This window comes from Megalops cyprinoides, chromosome 4 (assembly GCF_013368585.1).
Source record: "Megalops cyprinoides isolate fMegCyp1 chromosome 4, fMegCyp1.pri, whole genome shotgun sequence".
In the NCBI taxonomy this organism is placed as follows: Eukaryota; Metazoa; Chordata; class Actinopteri; order Elopiformes; family Megalopidae; genus Megalops; species Megalops cyprinoides.
This window is the reverse complement of record NC_050586.1, coordinates 17,816,049-17,840,372: the sequence shown is the minus strand read 5'-3', so window position 1 is coordinate 17,840,372 and position 24,324 is coordinate 17,816,049. Positions and strand designations below refer to the sequence as shown.

Here is a 24,324-nt window from a genome sequence, read left to right as displayed (position 1 = left end):
GAAGTAATTTGTCATGATAACTAGTTTCTTCTTTAAAAACGGACTTCTCAAAGCGGATGTCTGGGCACTGCACAAACAAAGCATATTAACTTCTAACAAAAGGAAAAGAACAAACTTGAAAGGAGAGGTGTGGATATTTAGGATTCCTTTTATAACAGGCATATTATTAAACAGTCTTTTAGTACACAGGTCTGGATAGGACTGGCTTTAATACTGTACACTATGAAATGCATGCTTTTCAGCATGATCCTACAACACATGGAGAAGCTGTTTGCATTCAGCAGAAAGCAGCAGACATGAAAATCAAACCAAAATCTCAAGTTGCACTTGACTGAAACAAATTGGAATATGATTTGTAATTGCACGGCCAGAAAACAGCGAGCATATATTTCATCCGTCGCCTCCACTGCCTCAGACACAAAAAAGGGACACTTTGTCAGAATGGAAGCATCAACCCGCGCAGTGGCACACAGACACCTCCAGCAGCTTCGCACGTAGCAGATGGCCTCATCTGAGGCCAGATTGTCACCCTGCATTTCACATCCGCCACCAAAGGGGAAATTTGCGCTTCGTGTCAGCGCGGTTGCAAATTAATCCAGGAGGGCGAGTGCATTGCACATAACGGAAAAGCCTCCATTGCTCTGAGGGTACTGGGGGAATTTAGAAATCCACTCCAGAGCCAAGGTTTTCATAGCACAGGTTCACAGGTGTGGTGCACATTGTGGCCGCGGTAAGTGCGCATATGTTTTTCTGCCTTGATTAGTATAGAGGAAATGATTTGAGAACCGTGGCACAGAAGTACCGTTGATGCTGATGGGCCCTCCAGTTCTTGGAAGTTCTGAGTGCTGGGCATGGAAATTGAAATAAACGTCAGTGCATTCGTTGCCTTTAATATATATTGCGGAGCTCTTCTTGTTATACCTGTAAAGGACAAAAGTCTTAATCATTCAATTCAGGTCATTTACCCAGAATGCTAGTAGTACAAACATGCAGAATTGAACTTGAGTAGAGAGCAGTTGGTGTGTGCAAGATGGAGCGCGAGAGTTATAGAATATAAATTTTGATTAGCTGTGTTTGCTTTGCTGTGAGTGGGTGTATATTGAGTGTTGTGCTTGCACTTTCACGGCACAAATATTTATTAGCTTTTATGTCACTGCAGAGGATTTTTTTCTCTTCCTTAGAATATAATAACCTGTGGAGACAAAATCAGGCTTCTAGAAGTGTATTTTTCTGAGACCAACTTTAATAAGAATAACTGTAATGAACTTCACCATCGTTTCAAGGTTCCTGGGTCCAATTATTAAAATATGGGGTGAAACCTCTGTCAGGGATACCAAGAAAGTGGGCTCCACAATTGATATCAATGACCAAGTGACCACAAGTGAATCATAAAGGGCTTCTATCTCTGTGGTTCCACCAGTATGTGGGCCAGAGTCTCAGTGCTACAAATAATGGCATGGTATTGCTTTGGTAAAAAATCTGATGATAAATCTGTAAAAATGGATGATATATCAGCTGTAATCTATGTAAGTCACCCTGGATCATGGTGCCTGCTGAACAAATAAATGATCTAATCTAATTTTATCCTGGCTGGTGTTGAATATTCAGCAGATCGGCATTGCTGTACCCCCAGGTCATCGGCTGTCATCCACGTCAACGATCCTCAGTTGAGGTGGGAGAGCCGTGGAGGAGCTGAGGCTGTCTGCTCACCGCCCAGCTGGGCAGGGACCCCTCGCTCCCTGCCATCAAGACACATCCTCCGCCTTCCAGGGGTTGTGGGGGGATGTCGTTGAACCACTTTGTGTGACGTTCACTTGTGGTGTCAGAGAAGTGTGCAGGGTTACATAACCCAGTAACCTGCCACATAGGGGTAGGTTGCCGTGTGCCGCGTAGGGTGCTCAGAACCACCTCGAAATTCACGGTATTGGGAAGCCGTGAGGGTGGGTGGACGAGAAGCGCTCCCGTGGTGAACGTTCAGTCAGTCTTCTTTGTGGAATCAGTGATTTACCGCCCGGCATCACAATGGCCCCTGGCTTTTTCATTCCACGTCTTCATCCATTGTCTGCCCTCAGTGCCCCGCATTGTCAGTCAAGCAGTTTTAGGGAGGTCTAACGCACTCCCTTCTGACTGCAAAACGGGGCGGCGCACGTTGTAATCTCAAGGGGATCAGATGAAATTTGATCAAGATGACACGGCAAACAGGGGAGATGGAATTGAGCCGCTTTGCAGGCTGTATGCGAAGCGTTAAAGAAGATCAAAACAATTTGTGCCTCTGCACTGACACTGTTTCTTTACACACAATGTTCAAGGCATTTAGAGAGACGGGTAAATATGCAAGCCAAATGTGTGTTATGGCAGTCCAATTTATGTAAAAAAAAGGGTTGTGTGCTATAAGAGCTTATTCTTTGGTATATTGAGGATACACTTAGTAATGTATGAATTTGTGTGTTCCAGTTTATGTAAAGGGAGGACCCTCTACTCCGTTGTGAGGGATGCCAAAGTTGTCCTCGATGTCAATAAAACCAGGCAGATTGCACAGGAGATGGTTAAGGTAAGAGTGAAACTACTCATCCGGCCCTCACTGTTTGTACCAGCAAAAAATGGCAACACATGAATTGGCTCTATATATTTCTATTTATATATTTATATTTACTGCTTGACTGCTCTCCTTACAGGGGATGGGTTACCTGCATGCAAAAGGCATCCTTCACAAGGACATGAAATCAAAGAATGTCTTTTACGACAACGGCAAAGTGGTCATAACTGATTTTGGCCTCTTCACAATATCTGGAGTTCTGCAAGCTGGCAGGTAAGCCTAATATTAGTTCACAGCACTGAAGTGTGGATATAATAGATAATGATCACAGACATCTTTCATCATTACTTGTTCTGAAGTCTAGTCACTGATAATAAGGAAATGAATAAAAACGTAAGTCAATGTTTAATTGTTGAGGATGATAGCTTGAGGGTTAATTAGCTCATTGGCCAGCATGACTCCACACCTCATTAGCTATTATGGAAATAGTTTTAGTAGCTCAAATTCATTTGTCATCTCTGCTCGGAATGATGAAGATTGTCCTTTTGTGACAGTATTAAGGAAGCAAATTTGTGCATCATAGCTACAGGTCACCTGGAATAGAAGAGTCTGAGTACTGTTATACTCTACGAGCCTGTTGTTACTGCAGTTACTGCATCTTCATGTTGTTTTGTTGAAGTCTTTCACTTTAATCTACAAGATAAATGTACCAAAAATGTCATCTTAATATACAGTTATCTTTGCTGTTGACTGGACTCTTAAGCATTTAGAGTTAAGTTTGTATTGAAATAATGAGAATAGCTTTTATTAAAACATATTCATTTTTAATTCAGTACTGAGGAAGTATTCAGACCCACTGTCTCTAACTGCTCTCTAACTTCACCTCTCAATCCATGCAGTGCCTTCCCCTTTTCATTATTATATTAGTGATATTATATAAACAATAATAATGATGATTGATGTCATTATGATTTACCATGCTTCCTCATGCTTGAATTGATATTCTGTGAATTGTTTCATGTTTGAATTACATTTGTTCACCTTTGTGAATCAGTGAATTTGTAAATGCTCTGTTGAGTTCCTCTCCTGAGTTCTTGTCATATCATGGGCCTTTAATCTTTAAGAGATAATGCTTGTCTCAGTCACAGTCACAGCTGCATTGGGTGCTTAGGACTGATGTCTGTAATTATCCAATGAATACGAATATTCATATTATTTTTATAAATACAAATGAAAAAATCCAGTCAGAAAAAAACAATGGCAACACAATAATAGTAAGAAAAATCTTTCACCGTATACCCATATTGGCCATATAAATATTTCACAACTTGTATAGCCACTGTTGGTTTTAACCTTCACTATATCCTTTCTTTTATGTGAATCTGAATGTATAGTGAATGTCTTCACATGGGATTCCTAATATGTACCCACAACAGCTCCTCTATAGTCAGTGGTTGTGCATGGGTGCTGAGGTTCTTGCAGTGAGGTGATCTTAAATAGTACAATTGGCGATTATCAAAAAAATTTGGCTGAAAATGGGAAAACGGAAAAAAGCACAGTTAACCTGCATCATTTATTGCAGTCATGCAATATAAAATTATATAATAACATTGTTGTCAATTGCAAATTAGTACCGGTAATGATTCAGTTAGCAACTGGTTGGAACTGATACACCATGTGAGGTGACTTCTTACCCAAGCAATGACATAAATTCAGGGAGTTTGAACAAAAATCACTGGCTCTTGTAGCCCTCGAGGACTGGCTGTGCCCTTCCCAGTTCTGTTGTTTCCATGGAAGGCTAATTGTAGGCTGATATCTTGCTTGTTTTTCTTCAAGATGCTGTATTTCATGCATTAAGTCTGCATTAAAAACTAATTGCAGTAGTCTAAATGTCATGTCTGTCATGTATCTGAATGCTGCAGCTTACTGTGTGCTGAATGTTGAGGACCTCAAGTGCCATTTTCTGAAAAGTATTATTCAAATTTTATTCAAATTCCAGAACTGGAAAAAAAGAAAACAAATCTCTTTTTAATCTTACATAACCTTAACATAGTTATTCTTGTAAATAGCCTACTCTGTCAGTGCCAGTGTTATGGAATAGGGTCCCATAGAGCAGGAATTGCTCAGTGCCGTCTCTGTAATTTTGTGAGGGATACACTTACATTGTAATGCAGTCTGGCCTTTATTTGGGTAATGGAACTTTGATATGGCATTAGTTGAGTTGGCGATGCTGTCAACATGTCGCTAAAGTGCTTTAATACTGTAGGACCACAGGGGGAAAATGGCTGTATTTCAAGTTCATCTTCATTCGTACTGAAAATATTCCAAATGCACCATAATATATGGGCCATGTATATAACTGAGTAATTGTGTAATTATTTAATACGTAATTGAATTAAGGGTTTAGAATTTATTTCGTGATAAAACCCGTGGGAAAAAATCCCACTCTGATTCGTGTCTTTACTCATTATCGTAAAATTTAAATTATTTCCAACTAATTCATTATTTTCTGTATATTTTCTCATTATTATTCATAAGCAGAGTAATTTCAGAATAATCTTTAACATTTGCAAGCTGTGGAAAAAAATCAAATTATATGCAACTACTGAGTTTCAAAAGACAAAGATATAATGAAAAGACTGTGGTATGAAAGTTGAGTGGGAGTGTGGATTTAAGAGATCCTATGTTATGCTTTATTCTGTGCAATATTCACTGCCACATCATGTACACATGGTGGCTTTGAGAGATAGTAGTGGCTTCGAATTTCCGTCTCCTTTCGTGGGTACATGAAGGGATGTGTTTTAGCCACGGTTTTGCAACACTAGGTGCTGAGACTGAAAAAAAGACTTGTTTGATGTATTTTAATCTGTGAAATTGGAGAAAAAACAACATTGCCTCTGGAATTGTTTGGGATATTATTATTAGGTCAAAAGATATATGTATTTGAAAAGAAATAGAATTTTACAGATACAGATATGGCATATTCTGCATATTCTGATATTTTGTCCTCTTTTAGATGAATGTGGTAAAACTTGTTTGTTCTTGAACCGAAATGCACTGTGCTAACTTTCAAAGCGGTGGCCCAGAAATAGAATTGTTTGTATATACCTGAGTGTACAGCTGAAATAGGCATCATATTCATGTTCACTGGATGCATCTTGTTCATGCTTCTTTTGTCAACCGCTCCAGAACATTAAGTCTTCTAATTATATATGTTGCATTCAGCTGAGGGTTCAGTTAAAGTGCATTTCCTAGTGAAAGAGATTTGATGACGGTAATTTCTGTTGTTGACTTAATGGGGGGAAAACATCATGCTTTTGTTCATGTGGTAATAGTGTACAGTATGTGAAATGAGGCTACTTTTCAATGTAATCACAAGGCACTTGAGTGGTTGAGCACTATAATAGTTGAGAAACTAGGCCTACAGCCAGAATATTGATGGTTCAGTTGTCATGTGTATTACTGCTGTTGTACCATTCAGTTAGGTATTATACCTGAATTGGTTTAGTAAATATCCTGCTGTATGAATGGATCCTATATAAAATAATATCCAAATAATTTGCCCTGGACAAGGGCATCTAGCAAGGAAATAAATGATAATGATTCATGTTGTCCATAAATGACTTATAAGTAAAACCTGTTTCTGTTAAATTGATATCAGTCTATATGCCCAGAGGAGGAATTCAGTGTGCTGAATCATTAAAGTGCAGCAGAATACAGTAGGTGGTGGAGGTCAATGTTAGCAGTATTCGCCAGCCGCAATGCCGTTTGCTTGTCTAGTGCAGTGTATCTAACTGCATAATGAAAGATGGTTTTGACGGAGATTAGCATCCCAAGGAGCACAGGAGGTAACCCCAGTTTATTGACAATTTTCTTTTCTGGTCTGCCACTCAGGATAAGATTGAATAAACACTGGGCAATTTAATCCTTGAGAATATCCTGAGTCACCTTTGAGGAGGGGTCATCTTAAAATCAGCACAGAATTTAAAAATCTCATTGTATCATTGTTAAGTTTTATAACAAAAGTTGGATTGATTGTTTAGGACTTCATGCTGTGCCCATACAATGAATCAGTCCCTTGACAAAGAACAGCAACATTTTGTTGAAAAAGAGCAACAGTAACAAAGATGTAATTCTTAGAGGTATGTAGAAATATTACATTTATCATTATAGCTATCAAAAAGGTGCATTGTGTGAAGTCTCCTTAAAAATCAGTTTATGATTTAGTGTCATAATGCTTTTAATAGTATTATAATACTTTTAATTATGGCACATGCAACCGTACTGTATATTTTAGATGGCATAGTTTTATGTTTGTATTGGTGCTCTGATATGCAGGAATGATTCAAAATTGATGAAAATAACATTGGTTTTATTTCCAAATATATATTCATTAACCTTACAAATGATACATAACAAAACTAAACTCCAGATCATATATTCATGCAGAATTTTGTAAGTCACAGTTGTGCAGAACTTCCACCTTTGATATTTAACCTGTTTTCAGTTTTTATTCAAGCAAGACAATGGCAACACAAGCTACAAAAAGATTGCAGTACTAGAATCTCAAAGCTGTAGCCTTTACATGACATGTAAATAGCATTGATGTGTCTCTTATTCCTCATTTTTTCAGTTACTGGGTTTTAAAAGAGAGCTGATTCATTCGATGGAGGATTCAGGCCATGCCTGAAAGTCTTCCTTCATGAAGGTGCTAGATGGTGAAGTGATAATGAAAGGTTCACAAAGGGAGCCCTGGTTAATTATGTCAGCACCTCTGTGAAAACCTTCAAGTAGAGCTTGTTCATGTCTGTGGCTGCCTACTGGACTTGAATTCCACATGGAAAGTAGAGAAGTGGACAAATGTATTTTGGCAGAATCCAGTCTTGAAAAGCAACTTTAAGTCTTGTCCCAAACATGTGTGAGAGTTCCTTCTTAAAAAAAGGACTGCTGGCCAGTTACTGTACATGTGACAACATTTGAATAATTCCACCCACTCCTGTTCTTGAAGCGTGTCCTCCCAACCAATGAGATTTCTTCAGAAATATCTCTCAGTCTTGGGCCCTACATTAGGTATTTGAAAAAAAGTGTTTTACCATGTTTTACTGTGTTTTATGAATGTAGCACTGACACATTTTGGAGAGACTGAAGGAACAGTGTTCATGAAAACAGGCAGATCTGTTAAAAGGTTGTGAGGTTTTAAATGCCTGTTTCTGAATGATGTATAACTGATAATATATCTTTAGCAAGTGTACATAGTAGTATTGCATTGATCATGCCAATAATGGGCACTTTCTTTAGCCTTAATACAAAAGGAATTTTACACCTACATATAGAATAGTTGTTGCTCTGAGAATTAGATTTATGTGTATGAAAAGGGATGGTAGAAAGCCTGCCTCAGCTGCAGTTGAATGTACTGGCATTACCCTTGTTAAAAGATAACAAAAGTGAGAGTACGGCAATCTTAAGTAAGGCACGAAAAATAAAACCAACTGTCAATGAACGGTTAATATAATTTTTTATTATTATTTTTATTTTTTCATCATGTTCTTATTCACTTATTTTAGAATTTGTCAGTGGGCTTACTTCTTTGAACATCCTCTATGCTCATGGAGCGTTGAAAGTGAGATGAGTACAGTTCTCTTACACGCACCCAAGCAGCCAATAGTTGTTTTTCACTCCACAAGTTCCAAAGAACATGAACGCCAATTGGAGGATAAGCACATATCCACTGATGTCATCCAAACAATGTACAGGGGCCTCATTAGCCACTAGGGGATACCACAGCCAGTATGTGAACAGATCCTGATCCACGAAACCCACCCTATGCCAGCAGAACAAAGGCAGTTGTGTTCCACCGCTGTAGACTTCCAGTCATTTTGTATGCTTATTATTGTAATAACAATGCTAGTAATATTAATAATATGAACTTGGACAACAGTGCTTGGAGAAAACAGTAGTGTTTGGGGAAAACACTATTTGTCTAGATGCTCTTTTTATAAACAATTTACATAAGGTTACTATGAGAAGTAAGGATAACACAAAATGTCAATCTAGTAAGAATAGAGAAAGAAAAGAAACACTGCTGAAAAACAGTACAATGGGAGGCCGAGAGTAGATGTAGAATTTTCAGTTGTTGAAAAGGGGGAAAAAGTACTAAAAATACATACATTAGGCCCATCTTTCCACACACCCTCTGTGCTCATTCGTGAACACAGAGCGAGGCAATACACACAGATACACACAGACACAGTCAGCAGCTGTTTTTCTCACTGTAAGTCAGGTCAGCCACAACACACATTGCCTGGAGAGTGAGCAGATCTCCACTGACATCACAGAGGGACTTCACAACACTTCATGGGCCATTAGAGGGCGTCTCAGCGGAGAGACCCCCTACTACCAGTGAAATGAAGCAAATTTTTTCCCCTGCTGTTGGCTCCCAGTAACATGGCTGGGATCAAATTTGGGCTGTAGTGCTGAGCCTGTGCTTGGAACAAGCACTTTAGCTTACTGAGCCACTCAGGAGCTCAATACATTGTTTCTGTCACTGTTGGATGCATAAAGCTATGACCAAACAATCTGTGCTCTGGGTGTCTGGTAATTATTAAGCTGTTCTAGTGTTAAAATTAATGAATAACAGCCTTGCCCAGAGAATTAACCCAACTGGCATCAAGGTCTTAGCTTAGAATGCCCCTCTGAGGTTCCATGAAATGAGACTCAACATTATTATTTTTAAGAACAAGAAGATGAATGTTACCTCACTTACAGCAGCTTTACATGAGAAGCCTGTGCCTATAGTCTAGGTTCTTCTTTTGCTCTTTTGCTCAATCTACCTCACTATTTCCTGTTATTGAATAGAACAGACTCCTTTGGGTCCTTGTTTTTAATGAGTGAAAATAAAATAGAAAATACAGTTGCATTCACATCATGGTTGTTTTGAGGACAGGTTATCTTATGTTTTATTTGATCTTGTTTTGATTTAGGCTGCTTCCATATTTTGTTAACATCAAGGACGGCCATTTCAGTTAGATTTCTTGGAATATTGAATGACAGATAAAGTAATATCACTTCTCTTCCTTAGGCAAACAGCCACTTGTTTGTAATTATTTCTGTGTGTAGCTTCAGAAATATGATGTGTTCATAAGGCATAGATGAAGGAAATGAAGTGAAAATTATCCTTACCAACATGAAGCTTGAAATATTTTTAAACAGGAGCATTGTACAGTGGATTTTAGTGATGTATGTCATAGATTATGAGAGGATATTTTGTACCTGAAATACTGAGTAAAACTGAATGTTAGATTTCTTTTTTGTTGTAATGTATGGGGATAGGGCAGCCAAAAGAGGTGGCAGAAAACATGTATGTACCCGTCTTGTAAAGCAGGTGTTGATTTTATGTGAGAAGCACGGCAAAGCCAAAAACCTGTCGAGGTAAAGGGTCCCAAACGAGCTATTCAAAGCCTACAACCCAAGATACAGCAAGTTCAGCTCTGGGTAGGTAGAGTTAGGTCACAGCCATTAGCACCCTCTAGAAACTAGTCAGGTGCAAATGTATTGCTTGGATGATGTCAGGAAAATGCACCTATCCTCAACTCAGTGTCCACTCCTCTGTGGCACACTGAGAATTGTAGTTTTAAAAATTGGCGTTGTTGACACAGAAGTTTATTGTCGAGGATTGCAGTTATCACTATTTGGTGCTAATGCACGAGTACAGGAGATGCAGGAGGTGAGGCGAGCCTGATGTACAATTGCTGAAAATGAAAGAAGTATAAACATAATGTGAAAGTGTTCCAAAAATGTACCAAATTCCCTCAACCACAAAAGAAAAATACAAACAAAATTTGTATTTATATTTACAAATATTTTATATAGAAAATGTGAACAGATAACTGGGCATAATAGGACTCAGGACTCTTCAGACCAAACAGAGAATTAACAACACATAGCTGAGCTATTTTTTCTTAAAGCTTGGTAGCAAAAAGACTTCTATCAAAAATATCTCTCTTTTTACTGTACAACAAGGAGCTTAAGCTTGGGAGACTTAATGCAATGGAACAAAATGATTTAATGACAAAAAATTCTGTTTATTGTACACACAAGATACCAGGATATTTAAGGTGTTACAACTATGCTAAGAAATAAACAATTTCTTAAAAATCAAAAACAGTAAATGTATGCACTAGGGATGTAGCTGTGTTTTCTGCAAGTATGCACCCCCTCAACAACTTGAGTGAGACAGTGAGACATAAAACAGGAAACGCATTAAAAAACTATGCAAGATAATAAATATTAACAAAGTTGACTGGCCACTCTTAATCAATACACAGATGATTATGGTAAAATAAAAGAATGCAATGTGGCTGGTTAGGCTATATATATTACAAGCCTGTTACAAGAAAAATAAATGTTAAAATAAAAGTTTAAAAATTAATGTGAGTACTGTGACACCATACAGGGTGTGACGGTGTAGGAGGGGCAGCACAGCAGCACAAAGGCCTGAGATTCAGGGCAAAAAGACCTGACAGGGTCATTTATTGTGCACAGAACAAAACAAAACAGAAAATAAGAATGTCCCAAACAGTGACACGAATGCTGAATGGTTCACTGGGGTGCTAGAGTGCATGGTGGAGTCCGGTGGTGTTAAGTACTTTGGGAAAAGCAGCCAGGTATTCTCACAACCTGGGGGAAAAGGGGAAAAAAGGCATGCCTCAACAGAATGTTAGTCCCACACCTGGAGTGTCAAACTTTGCAAGTGATGGCACCAGTCTCCTTCTATCTCCCCAGCAGATTTGACTGGAGTGGTGGCAGCCGTGCCTCCTCAGTGCTTTCAGGTGTGCACAAGGAGATGCGTGGACTGAGGAATTTCCACAGTGCAATGACAATTGACAAGTGCAGTGACAATGGAATTAAAATTCAGTTCACACAATTCACACGTAGTCTTACATTTAACAAAATATGTTCAGTAGTTCAAGTCAAAGTCAAAGTGTCAAAGTGCAAATGCATAAAGCGTAATGCACAGGTGGATATTAGTGCGGTGTATGTCGTCATTACACTGATGTGTGGCATTATTATATTCATTTAAAATAGTAAAATTGGGAAGGCAACGTTCTACAATGTTTAGAATTCAAATAAATACTTATTTAGATATTTGCCCAAATATACATTAATATTTTTGAACATACTTACTTTTGATGCCCCTTTTATCCCAAAACTGAAATACAGTTCATGGTACCAAAGCACGACAAATTCTACAAGAGCAACCAATTCAAGTACTCACAATAGAGTCCAATTTAATTTGAAGTAGCACTGCTGTACAGACCTCTAAATGTAAAACCTGCCCACAAATGTAATAATGACCCTACCTTAAATGTAATATAACTGTTATTCTAACAGTACTGTAATATCTGGCCACAAATGGAATACATCTCTGCCCACAAATATAATTTCTTGCTATAAGTGTGATAAATTCCTACAAATGTAACACCTCATTTAATGGTGTTTGTTTTGTGCCAAGATTCTCTGCTTGAGACATTGAATGGCATTGAATGTTCCCTCTGGCTTGAAAGTATAGAGCTTGCAAAGCATGCTTCTGCTTAGCTGTGAATTTTAAACATTTCAAAGGGTAGAAATTTGAATGAAACCATTTCTGTTAGTCATGCTAAATGACTCACTGTCCAGTTGGGTTAATAATGATTGCAGTACCGCAACATATGCGGGGGGGGGGGGGGGGGGGGGGGCTTAGACTGGACTTACATAATGTTAAACGAGAGAGTGCCCTCTTATCAGATACCAGGCACTGTACCAACCTTAGTTTTCAGAAAATGCTCTTGAGTAGTTAAAAATGTCAGTGTCATTGTAGGATACGGGTGACTGGGTCCTGAGCAGGATGGAGAGCAATGAGTCATCTGAAATCTAAATTTCTGATGGGGCATGATAGCTTCAGAGTGTATTTTGCCTCTTGACAGGAAAAGATCATTGAAGCCCAGTCTGAACACAGAGTCATAACTGAGTACTGAAGGAAAATATCAGGTGCACATGGATTCACAGCATCAGCACAGACACCAAAGACAATCGAAAGGAAAACAACTGCTGTTTGTAGCAGCAGTATTTCAAGCTTTTTTTTGCTTGTGGATACAGGACATACAGGACTCCGGGTGACATTTTGGGTCTCCTAAACTTGGGTTGCAGTTCCCCACCATGCAGAAAGTCTGTGTTGGAATCTGGGTTTGAAGCAGTGTGTCACTCTGTCTCTCTTTCTCGCCTCCATTGTTCCACAGCAGGAGGGAGGACAAGCTACGGATCCCCAGTGGGTGGCTCTGTCACCTGGCCCCGGAGATCATCCGCCAGCTGTCCCCCGAGACCGAGGAGGATAAACTCCCCTTCTCCAAGCAGTCTGATGTATTTGCTTTTGGGTGGGTGTACCGAACTCCCCTCCTCCCCCCTCCTTCTCCTTTTACAGATCAGCAGTGGCCTGTGGCCAGCCCCCAGCCCACATTAGCGCGCCAGTCCCGCCAGCTGATTGACAGGAGGCGCTCACAGTGCATGGGTTGCCGCTGGTCTGGTGACTTCTAACACAATTGCATCCTCAGATGTCCCCACATATGGTGGTTTTTTCTTTTTTGGAGTAGAAGTCCCGGTTTAAGCGGATGAAGGTAGTACGTGTACACTCACTGCCCAGCTGCTCTGATCTCACCAGTGTGCCAGAGCATACCTAGAGGAAAGTGCCCGTGGCTTTCACGTCTCACAGCGTCTCACGTTTTCCTCAGGTGTGCTATGTCTGAGGCACATATCCATAATGCAGAGGTAGAGAAAGGTAAAGGCCGTTCTAAGATGTAACGGGATGTAATTGAGTATATTTAGAAATTTCGGTTCATACAGTGTTGCCCTGCCATTGGGTCTGCAATGCAAATATGCAGCAGAAGAACTCTTGCTTTCATGCAATCTTCAGATTAGGTTTATTATGAGGACACATAATTGGATATAACTTTGGATTTATGTTAAGCAACTTCAGTTGATATGATGTTTCCAGTTAATCAAGCCTGTAATGAATAATTGATGTAAAATAAGACTGTTGCATATGTTTATATTACCAGTTGGAATGCAAAGCTGGTTCAAAGTTAAACTATAACTGCAGCAACTATTACACTATAATAGATTCCTTTACTCTTGAAAGCAAGCAAATTATTGTGAACAATTTTAATGCTTTTTTTTCCAGCACTATATGGTATGAGTTACATGCACGCGAGTGGCCTTTCAAGAACCAACCGGCAGAGGCGATAATCTGGCAAGTGGGGAGTGGAATGAAGCCAAATCTCACCCAGATCGGCATGGGCAAGGAAATATCAGTGAGTGCACCCCTGTTGACAAGTGAAGTTCTCACAATCTTGTGGTATGCATGAAAATGCAGATGCAACATAACAGCAGCATTACAGCTCACCAAGTATTTGCTGCTGCCAGCAGGCAGGTTGGGTGTCTTATCGCTGGTTGTCCTGTGGTCTTTTCTTCAGGACATCTTGCTTTTCTGCTGGGCTTTTGAGCAGGAAGAGAGACCTAGCTTCTCCAAGCTGGTGGAGCTGCTGGAAAAATTGCCAAAACGGAACCGTCGCCTTTCCCACCCAGGGCACTTCTGGAAGTCAGCTGAGTATGTCAAATGAGTTAGGAACACAACCCTGCCCCTTTGAGTGCACTGAAAAAAAAAACATCAGCCAATGAATACAGCTGCCTAGACCACGTTCTCCCCCATGGAATAACAATCATTTAGCTAATCAGTGATCTCAGTTAACTAAACAGCTCGGCAGCCTCTGAACTCATCTTTTTCTTTTGTTTGGGACATGGATTTAATTTTAATATTTAATTGGCCAATTTGAATTTTTTTCTTTTTTTGTCTTATTGATTTGGTTATCAACCTATTTATTTGGTTATTTATTTCTAAATGTTATTTATTTCAACAATGACTTTTTGTGTCATGAATCACTTCATGGTGTAATTGAACTGCATTTTTATGAACAAAATGCAAAACCAAGTGTGTTTTTTTGTATGAAATGTAGTTTTAGAATGAATGTAATTCTTTTACGAGTTGTGAAATGTACTTTTTTAAAAGTCGTTTTGCCATTTGTCCTGTCTTGTCGGCTGTCTTTTTCACTGTCTTACTCATATGCTGTCATGTGTGGATGTTCATATCTTTGTACATTTTCAATCACAAAGCTTTACTCCTGTAGGGAGTACAACATGCCCTCCTACCTATAGGAAGGGATGATTGTTTGGCAGGGAATTATGATTTCTTGTTACCTACAAAGTGGATGATGTCTGTTAGGACAGTGGAGAAATCAGAACAAAAGCAGATAATCTGCTGACTGCTGTGCCAGAGACAGTCTGTTGCCAGAAGTCGCTTGTGATGTGAATTTGACACTTGAAATGTATCATATTAACTGTGACAAACTCATGAATACTTTCAGTGAGTTGCTGATATTGAGCCTATGGAAAAGGGAGTGTCTGTTTGGCACCTCTCACTTTAATAGGGTATTTTTTATTTATTTGGAGTTTGGATGTTAAATCTTGCTATAACACATCTTGCTTTCATCTGCAAAACGAGAGTTGAAATCTACAATCACACTGAAAAAAATGTGGCAATCACAGGCTTTTCACTTGATCTGACAAGCATATATTACAGATATTGAAGCAGTACAGTACATCTAGTATCTATGACTGTTGCATGCTTAAATTATGGTGTCAAAAGGTACACATCTAAATAGTTAGGCTACTGTATATCTGTTCAATTCATGTAAAAGAGGATTATGTGTGTGTCTATATATATATAGTATGTATACTATATGGTATATAGTATGTAATATGCACACATTCTCCAGAATTCTTTTAGCCTCTTATTTGAAAATATACAGAAAAGACAATTTATCACAGCAGAGGTTTCTGAAAACTGTATAAAGTCCTATGGCAACTCATAAATCCAGTGCCATGTCTAATGAACATAGACAATCTGTTGCTGTACAGTACAGTACAAAGCCATTTATACTATATATACATATATGCCGGTGTCATAAATGCATAAAATATTTTGCTGCTGTTTTGGAGTACATCTATTTTGGAATTACTGGGACTCAGATTTGTAAGAATTGAATGTGGATCATCTATATTTGTAAGTGTGTCCACTGTTTACAACTTTAAGTGCATGAGATGCTTTTGAAGGAGAGGTCAATGTTGTTCTGAAAGAAGGATAACCTTCAGTTCGATATTTAGTTTGTGATTTTAAGATATTAATAAATACAAATTTCTTGCAACTGCACCAGAGTATTTTCTGATAAACTAACAACTGCTGTAGCTATTGAGCTGTCAATCAATTTGGTTGCCCTGCTACTGCAAGCTTTGTAAAAACTTTAATGTGTTTAAGAGAATTATTGTTATGTTATAACTGTACAGTATCATACTATGGAGCACCACAAATTCTTTTAAAGCTTGAACAGGGATGCTGTTTATTCAACAAAAACCTGATCTGTGTATGTTCAGCACCTACATTAGTGCCAAGTGTATTTAACAGGTAGTGGGCATTGTTCAATATTCAGTAGATTTTGTTCAATATTCCATACTCTGTGTGAATTCATGTTGGTTTGGTGTATGGGTTTTTGCCTCATTTTTCGATGTTTCGATTGTGTTGTGGTTTTGTCGTATTTTTGTTGACTTTTTTTTCCAAATTGCCAGATTTCCAATATTTCATCTGCATTGTCGCTGTTCTTTTTTTTGTATCTCAGTCCTGTATTGTAGACTGTAGTTCAAAAAGCTTGTATTTATGCTGCCTTATGGTCCATGGCTAAGTGACTGATGGAGTCATCACAAGCTCTATTCGCTCTCATCCTTTATAAGTGTATGACAATAAAAATGAGTTCATTTTGGACTTTTTTGTTTATTTTTTCAGTCATTTGGTATTCTCCCCTCTTTGTTTCCATGTTTTATATTTTCAGTTTTGGAGTTTAAAATAAGAAAATAGCCTGTCCCATATAACGCTGGCATAGCCTTACAGATGAGAAAATCTAGCACTGTAGTCCTAATCCAGCACTCTAGTCGAGACCAGTTCAAATATGCACACTATCACCAGGATAATAGCATTTTTATTATTTAACATATTTAAGTAAGCACAACTCTTTTTCTATTTACACAACACTATGAGTTTGTCTCAAAAATGGGAACCCGAGGGAAAAAAACAACATTTGTTTAAATTTGTCACTCAAAACGAAGGATAAAGTCTGCTGATGTTAGAATAAAACTCAGCAAAAATTATTAAAGGTATTTAGGGTTCCCTGCATCTCCCTGATCTTCACAGCCTGCTTTAGAATTAATACCTTACTCCCTTGTGCATTAGATTCGAAGATGTTGCTGCATTCATTGCACAAATATTCACATTAATAAAAGTCACACTGCAGGTAGCCACCAATGTACCACAATTACTGATGATTTTCACTGTAGGAAATCTGACGCAAGACAGGTAAGTGTATGAATCTGTGACTTTTGCAGACCACCAGAAGACAAATTGTATTATTAAAGCATTACTGTTGTATTACTGAATCTTGTTCTTAATCAAAATAGTCCTATGGCAAGTACTGTGAATATGTACTGGATAAATAAGAAAAAAATCACCATGGTGCTACAGTACATTAAGTCATGAAGAGGACATTGGTCAAGCTCAATGATTCACTCATGACTTGTTGAACATTATAATGGAAATATATATGGATTCAGAAATAGCACTTATTCTCCAGGGATGACTCTTTGTTGCCACCGCACTTTCTGTGACATTTTCTACATTTCCATCCAATGCATAAATTCTGAGCCCCTAGACTATGCACCCCTCTGTGGAAATGGTTTGCATATATTCTGAGTGAACTGCTACAAACAGTGATGTAGCATGGGTCTTGCCCAGCCAACAGCCAAACAGACAGAGAGAATAATGGTTCATTGGTGCCTTGTCTTACTCATTACAGCAGAATAACTGGCTGCAATCCACTTGAAATCAGGGAAGGCTGCGTTGTTGTATAATTATTCAGAAAAGTGTTACCTCCAGTGACTCCTCTGGTTTTTTTTTTTTTTTTTTGAAAAGCAGAGGCATGGTTTGATGCTGCGTTCCATGTACCATGGACACCGTGCCTCTTGTGCCTTGACTAGGTCAAATCACGTTTGGCCAGGCCGTGAGTCAGACCAGCAGAGAGGAGGTGAGAGGGAGGGAGGCCAGTGCCTCCCACGCTTTTGCCCCCAGAGCGTAGGAGCCATGCAGGCAAGAGAGAGCGTGCATCTGGAAATATCTCAGATTCCTTTTTTTTTTGTGAAGGTGAAGCGGAGGTTACCATGGCAAAACGTTGTCCGCTTCCAGTCAGGAGGCTCACTTCACTTGAAACCACGAGTACACGATATAATGGTTGGCTGGGTGCTTCCTCGAGAACCGTGGCTCTGGAACGTGCAGAAGAGAAGTGATTCAGCGAGACTATAATATGGCTGCACTTACAGTGGGGTCTCGGCATATCATGGACTCTCTGTCTGATCTATGTGCTTTGACCTAGCGGGAAGAAAACAAGACAAATCCAGCAATATGAGAGCTGTGCGTAGGTGTTGGGAAACAAAGACGAACGATGACACTTGTACACACGCGCAAGATGAAAAAAAAAAAAAACCATCAGACCTAGCCTGTATTACCAATGAGAGCATTGTAATTGGATTCTGTCTAACTACCTTCAGAGTTAGACAGAAACAGTCTCATTGTTTTTCAGAATGGATTGCAATTAGTAGTTGACATTTCTTTTGTTGGCAGAACAGATGCAAATCATTTCCTAGCATATCTCCGCTGCATTAAAGAGGCCTGCAGACCACAGTAAGCGCTTGATGGCAATCATTCAGCATACAACAATAAATTAGGTTGACTAATCAAGACGGCGAGATCCAATTGTCCAAAAACATTCAGCTTTCAATTAAAGGTACAGGGATGTTTGCTTGTTGGCATTACTTTCCTGTATGTAGTTTGCTACATTTCCTGTAGAGATACTGTTGAGGCTAACATCTTAGCTTGTGAGCAACAAAGGGGGAAAATGTTTAAATAATATGAAAAGTAAGAGCATGATAACAGTATGAAACTAGAATGTCAAGCTTTCCAACAGTAGTGCCTGTGGTTACACTTTACTGCAATCACTACCTCTTATACCTATATGTAATTGCTGAGTAACTACATACTACTGGGAAATGCTGGACATTTGCTTAATGTTAATTTATTACAAAGCACATTTATTGCAAAATAGAACCAAATGCGGATCCTCTAAGAAAGTTAAGCAATATTGTATTTGCAATATCGTATATTTGCCATACATGACAGGTAATATGAGAGTAATAACTCAGGAATAAGGGGTAGTTGGGGGCAGTGACATTAATGTATGGTCTTATATATTAGCAGTAGAGGTTTCTTTCATTTGTTTTTTGTGAATTCTTGAAGTTTACATGTCATTTTGTTGAAACCTTTTAATCCTTCCATGAAGGCTCTCTCTTTCTCTTTTCCCATGTATAATTTCTTTCATCCATACTGAAATTGTCATACACATTGAGCTGAGCAGAGACAAACGGAGCCTGCAGGTAAACAGAGCCTAATTTTAAGGTCCTGTCCTTGTTCCAATCGCATCAATACAATTTGGTCTGAAAGAGAGGTATGTAAACACCGACATAAAAGCATATCCAGTGTCTCTCTTTCCAATCAGATGTTAATGGAAGCATTCTTTACTCATTTTTTTCCCTGGCTGCACAAAAATATAAAGGTTCTTTCTTATTCTGCCAGTGAAGCAAAGGGCCTTATCGTGGGTGTATTTTGGCTAATTTAGTGCCACATATAATTGGTTGGAAAGTCAACTTAGGATCTACAAACTGTGTGGGTTTCTCTTCATTCAACCACAGGGACCAACATTTTTCATAGGAGATAGAACTCATTAGCCAAGAAATATGGGGGGGGGGGGAGAGAGAGAGAGAGAGAGAGAGAGAGAGAGAGAGAGAGAGAGAGAGAGAGAGAGAGAGAGAGAGAGAGAGAGAGTGGAAAAGAAGAAATCTGGAATTAAAAATGAAACTCAATATTCAGCTCAAATTTTCCTGAATATTCCCTGCAAAAGCCAGAGGGGCTTGGAACCAAATACTGGTAATGCCTGTGCTTGCCTGAGGTTAGCTAATGTCCAGGTAATAATAATGGACGTTCATTATTTAAAAGAAACTTTCATCTCCCATCAGTGAGCACCAGGGCTTTCGGAGTGTTGATATTATGATTACCTTACCAAACCAGCCCTGTTTTTTATTTTTTGTCCATCTTTTCTTATTTTCTTGTCTTTGAATTCCTTGCCGTCCTGATGTAGTAGTGTCACTCCTGAAGGATCCTCCTACATGCATTGGGCAGGCACAAATGAGTGGCAAGACACAGTCAATATCCTCAAAAACAAAACTTGCCAGAAAAAACTGTGACCCTACCCACCCTGGAGCATTCCCCAACTCAGCACATCTGCCAGGCAGGGTACTGCATCCACCAAGTGCAAATGACCCCTTAGATTCATTGTTCACCGACACATTAATCTCTGTGCTCTGTTGTTGGGATTTAGGAAGCAGGGGGTTCAGGATAGGCAGTTCCCAAACACACACTTAAGTTCTAAATAATTTATTAAACATCGCTTCTCTAATTATATCTTGCCCCGGTCAGGCTTTGCAACTGGGAATGATTTGTTTTTGGTATGTGATGTGATTTTTTTTTCCTTCATTTCTCCTCCCTGGGCTCTCCCTGGGCTGCGCAGTCCCAGCAAATTGGGGCAGCGGAGGGGGTGAGACATGTCTCCTGACAAGATCTTGTTTTCTCTTTCCCTCCTTGTTGCAGGCTGTAACAGAAGCAGCGAAGGGACTGTGCCTTTTTTTGCGTGAAGCCCCACCCTCCATACACAACCCCCTCCTCCTTCCCCTCCAAGCCCCTCCTGCCCCCACCTGCACTTCTCTGCTGTACAGTCCACCCTCAGCTACTCCCCCCTCCCCCCACGTTCCCTCTCAACACCCTTGCCAGGAGTCAACCGAAATGGAACCCCTAGAGGTTGCAACCCCAGCATCCCAGCCCGCCTCCAGGGCCACGGACAGAATCCAGCACAGATGAGCCTTTCTCCCTCTCGATGCCTCAAATGTTTGTAACCACCTGCTCCTTTGTGACATCTTGGCTGCACCTTTCATCGCACCGTGGTCTATTTCAGTATTGATATTCAATAGTATTGATTTCTCACCCAACCCCCCCCATCTACCCCTGTCCTTGTTCCTGCTGCACACTTGGGTATCTGACAGGAACTGAGCATTGTTCTGTTCTTCACAAGTCTGTCCACGTCATCCACGGCCTCACTGTGAATTTGGTGGGCGTTACGGTTGTGGTTCCTTTATCTGTGCAGTGATGCTCGAACGATATCTTCCCTTTCGTTTATGCCATTCATGATTGCACATTTTCATTCACCCCCTCACAAATTTTTATTCTCATCGTCAACACGAATCTCTGCATGGCTGCTGGCTCCCTGTCCCACTGACATTTTCATTAGTTCAATGTGCTATGTGTCTTTGATGTTTAACAACAACCTAGGCTTTCATTTGTGAATAGAGTAAATCTGATGATTTAGTCACAGTCATCCCTAAATGAAGATTTTTAGAAATGAAAATGAGGAACATATACGATCATTTTAACAATACATATACATGCCAGAAGAGGATTACCCATTTTTATTTGCTGTTGTATCTATGTGATAAAGACTGTGCCATCTCTTAAACTGTTCGACTTTGTTGAGACAGATGTGCTCACACAACTACACAATTTTTGTATCTGCTACAGTATGTCCCACAGTTATGTTTCATATAACCTCACTTCCACTTCACCTTAACTTTTAACAGTCACAAAATTAAGCTGACAAACTAAGTAGGACTACCTGATGACAGAATAACAAATGCATGCATGGATTAAAATAGGGCAACACTTCTGACAGTATCTGATTAATTCATTATTTTCCATATAACAGGGAAAAAGACAACGTTCTCATTGATATTCCCCACTGTGTGGCAGATGTGTACAGAGGTATTTGCTTTTCAGGATATAATTTGAGTCAGTGATTTTTTTTTTTTTTTTGGATTTGTCAGACATGACGTGTGGAGGGAGAAGATTTGAAAAAGTGCCTGGTTGAGAGGTAGTTAATTGCAGAGAGGTGTACGTGTGCCATTACCTCTCCCCCACGCATGCAGAGTGCCTGATTAAACGCCCTCAACACAGAAAACCAATGCAACCAAACAGCCAACTAAATGCCAAACACATAGTTACGTTGTCTTCAAGCAGTGGCATGGATTTTAAAAAACGCAGAACGCTTTGTTGCTTTCCGGAAGACTTCTTTTTCATGCACGTTGTCCGATGAAAACATTTTTTGAGGACTTGATTGATTCAGATGTGCAGGACAACTCAATTTATAGCTGTTAAAAATGTCTTGTTGGAATCTGTCCTGCTGGAATCCCTTTGCAAACAGGATTTTGTATGCATTTCACTGAGTAGAAGGATGAATCACCCCTCTTGTGATTAGCTATTAATTCACATTAGCCCAGAATGCTTTGCATAAATAACCCTGTAAGCAATGGAGAAAACAGATCTGTTAATGAGGCACATTTCAAATATACTAATTGAATAGGATGTCAGAAATGCACTCACACTCACTATGCCAGCGCTCGGCAGTATGTAAAAAAAGAGCATTATTTACAATATTTTTGATCCTTGTGAACATTTTTAGAATTTCTCTTTTATCATTTGGCAATTGAGCCCACTTTTCCATGTATTTGTTCACCCATAACGGCTGATACCATTGCAATGCCCATTGTTGACCATCTAATGCAAAATAAAGCCGCTCATCTGATTATCCAGGGACGCCAACACCATCTTTGAAGTAAATGCATCGAGATGTCTCCAGTGAAGAGACCGTATCTGTAGCTCAGGCTTGATCTTGATCAGACGTGCATGATTCCCTTGCTCTCATCAGATAAGGCCATTGTGCTTCCTGAGTGTGTGGTGACACACATTTCCACACGTTCAGTTTTCTCTGCTGCTTTCACGTCCATCCATGCTCACATTTCACGGTGCTTGAAGTGTAATTAAGCCATATGCTTAGAGACAGAGGGCACCATGTTTGTTAGCTAGAGAGAGCGTGGGTTGTGGAGCAATGCCTTTCAAACATGTTCTCATATTTACCCCTAAGTCTCCTTCCTATATGTACCACGGTAACTCTTGTCAGTGTAAAGAATTCTTATGGAGGAGGCGCGAGCTTAGAGACTTCACTGTAGCCACTAGCACAATCGTTCCATTCATTTCATTGAACTAAAGCAGAAAAATGTCACAAATGACAGGATTCCCACAACAGATGTCTTCTTCATACTAAACTGGCAAAGCTGCTTTTAGGGGAAATGGGAACAGAATCCAGAGATCTGTTCAACAGAGATACACTTGTCATGTAAGGTTTGATTCTAACACTCTTTTTCACATGCCCAGAACGTAGCAACAAAGGACACTGGCGTCTGATTTTAATGTACGCATCGAAACAAACACAGTTTTTGTGTGCCATTCATGTGGAGTGTTTTGTGCCGCTAATGCACTGGCACCAGCTCTTGTTCCGCTTTTTGGGTTTACCTTTTAGCCACATTTGTTTTTATGGACAGATCACAAAAGCAAGGTGTTTATTAGTGCCCCTTAAGAACTCATTAACATGCCTTAAAAAGTATTAACCTTTGTTTTTTTTTATAATTTCATTCACTGTAAAGGCACACACTCACATACTCACACTCCAGAATATAGGTAGGTGGGGATTCACTGACACATGAACATAGTTTTTACAAATTCAAAACAATGAGGCTGAAAACAGGGCTGTCTCAATTTAATAACATAATCAAACTTGTTTTCAAGTGAGCATATTCAGCACTTGTGTCATGGGGCTAGTGACAGTTTTCTGCACAACGATGAATACAAATGTCAGCTGCTGCAAGGTAGTTTGTCCCGTGGGTCACGTCAAACTGTCTGTCTCACAGTTAGTGTGACATTTTGTGTTTTTGGAATTCATTTGTTTATGAGGCGGATATTGCCATGATGAGAAAATATGACCCACAAGGACGGAGTAAAGCACGCTCAGTCTGGGACTGCTTTTTATACTGTTCCAAAAATGCAAGGAGTCATGTTCCTTATTGATAATTGCAGGCTCTTTTCTCGCAAGCCACCCAGGGCTGTCAAAGTGCCACTAATCCCTGTCCCCCAGCCTCATTGCATGAAAGTATTCAACCAATCAAAGCCCTCTAACAATGAACCAGTTTCTCTTCTCTTGCTAGTTCTGGGAGAATTAATGGTTGGTGACTCAGTGGAAATCAACCAGGCAATTTAATTGATCTGATTTAGGTTGTTTTCTTCTAACATTTATTTTTGGGTCAGGGAACACAGACAGCTTTTATTTTAATGATGTTCTTGTATGGTCAAGACTGTAATAAACTAACTTGGAATCGATGAGAATCATTGTGGGTCACTATTAATAGTGAGTGTAACTTCATAAGACCTTCATAAAGCAGATGTAAAGTCTTTACATATGAAGTGGTTACAACAAATGCTGTGCCTTATGGCTGACATTGAGCAATGCACCGCATGTTTTTATTTACATAACATGCACAATGCCACTCTATATCATTTGAAGAAAAAAGCACAGCAGTTTTTTGTGAATACATATTTAAACATGTAAACA

General features: G+C 39.4%; 1 protein-coding gene across 3 annotated transcripts in view; it reads left to right on the top strand.

The window, feature by feature from the left end:
• ksr2 (kinase suppressor of ras 2) overlaps positions 1-24,028 on the top strand; it is a 96,227-nt gene extending 72,199 nt beyond the window's left edge. For 2 of the 3 annotated variants that reach the window (XM_036525973.1, XM_036525971.1), the window contains 5 exons: positions 2,455-2,551; positions 2,676-2,809; positions 12,811-12,945; positions 13,749-13,878; positions 14,041-14,387. In XM_036525973.1, the coding sequence (XP_036381866.1) occupies positions 2,455-2,551; positions 2,676-2,809; positions 12,811-12,945; positions 13,749-13,878; positions 14,041-14,187 (643 nt within the window). In that variant the 3' untranslated portion in view covers positions 14,188-14,387. Of the gene's footprint in view, positions 1-2,454; positions 2,552-2,675; positions 2,810-12,810; positions 12,946-13,748; positions 13,879-14,040; positions 14,388-20,423 lie in introns of those variants that run through there. The other variant, XM_036525972.1, reaches the window with a different exon arrangement.
• The last annotated feature ends 296 nt before the right edge of the window (positions 24,029-24,324 follow it).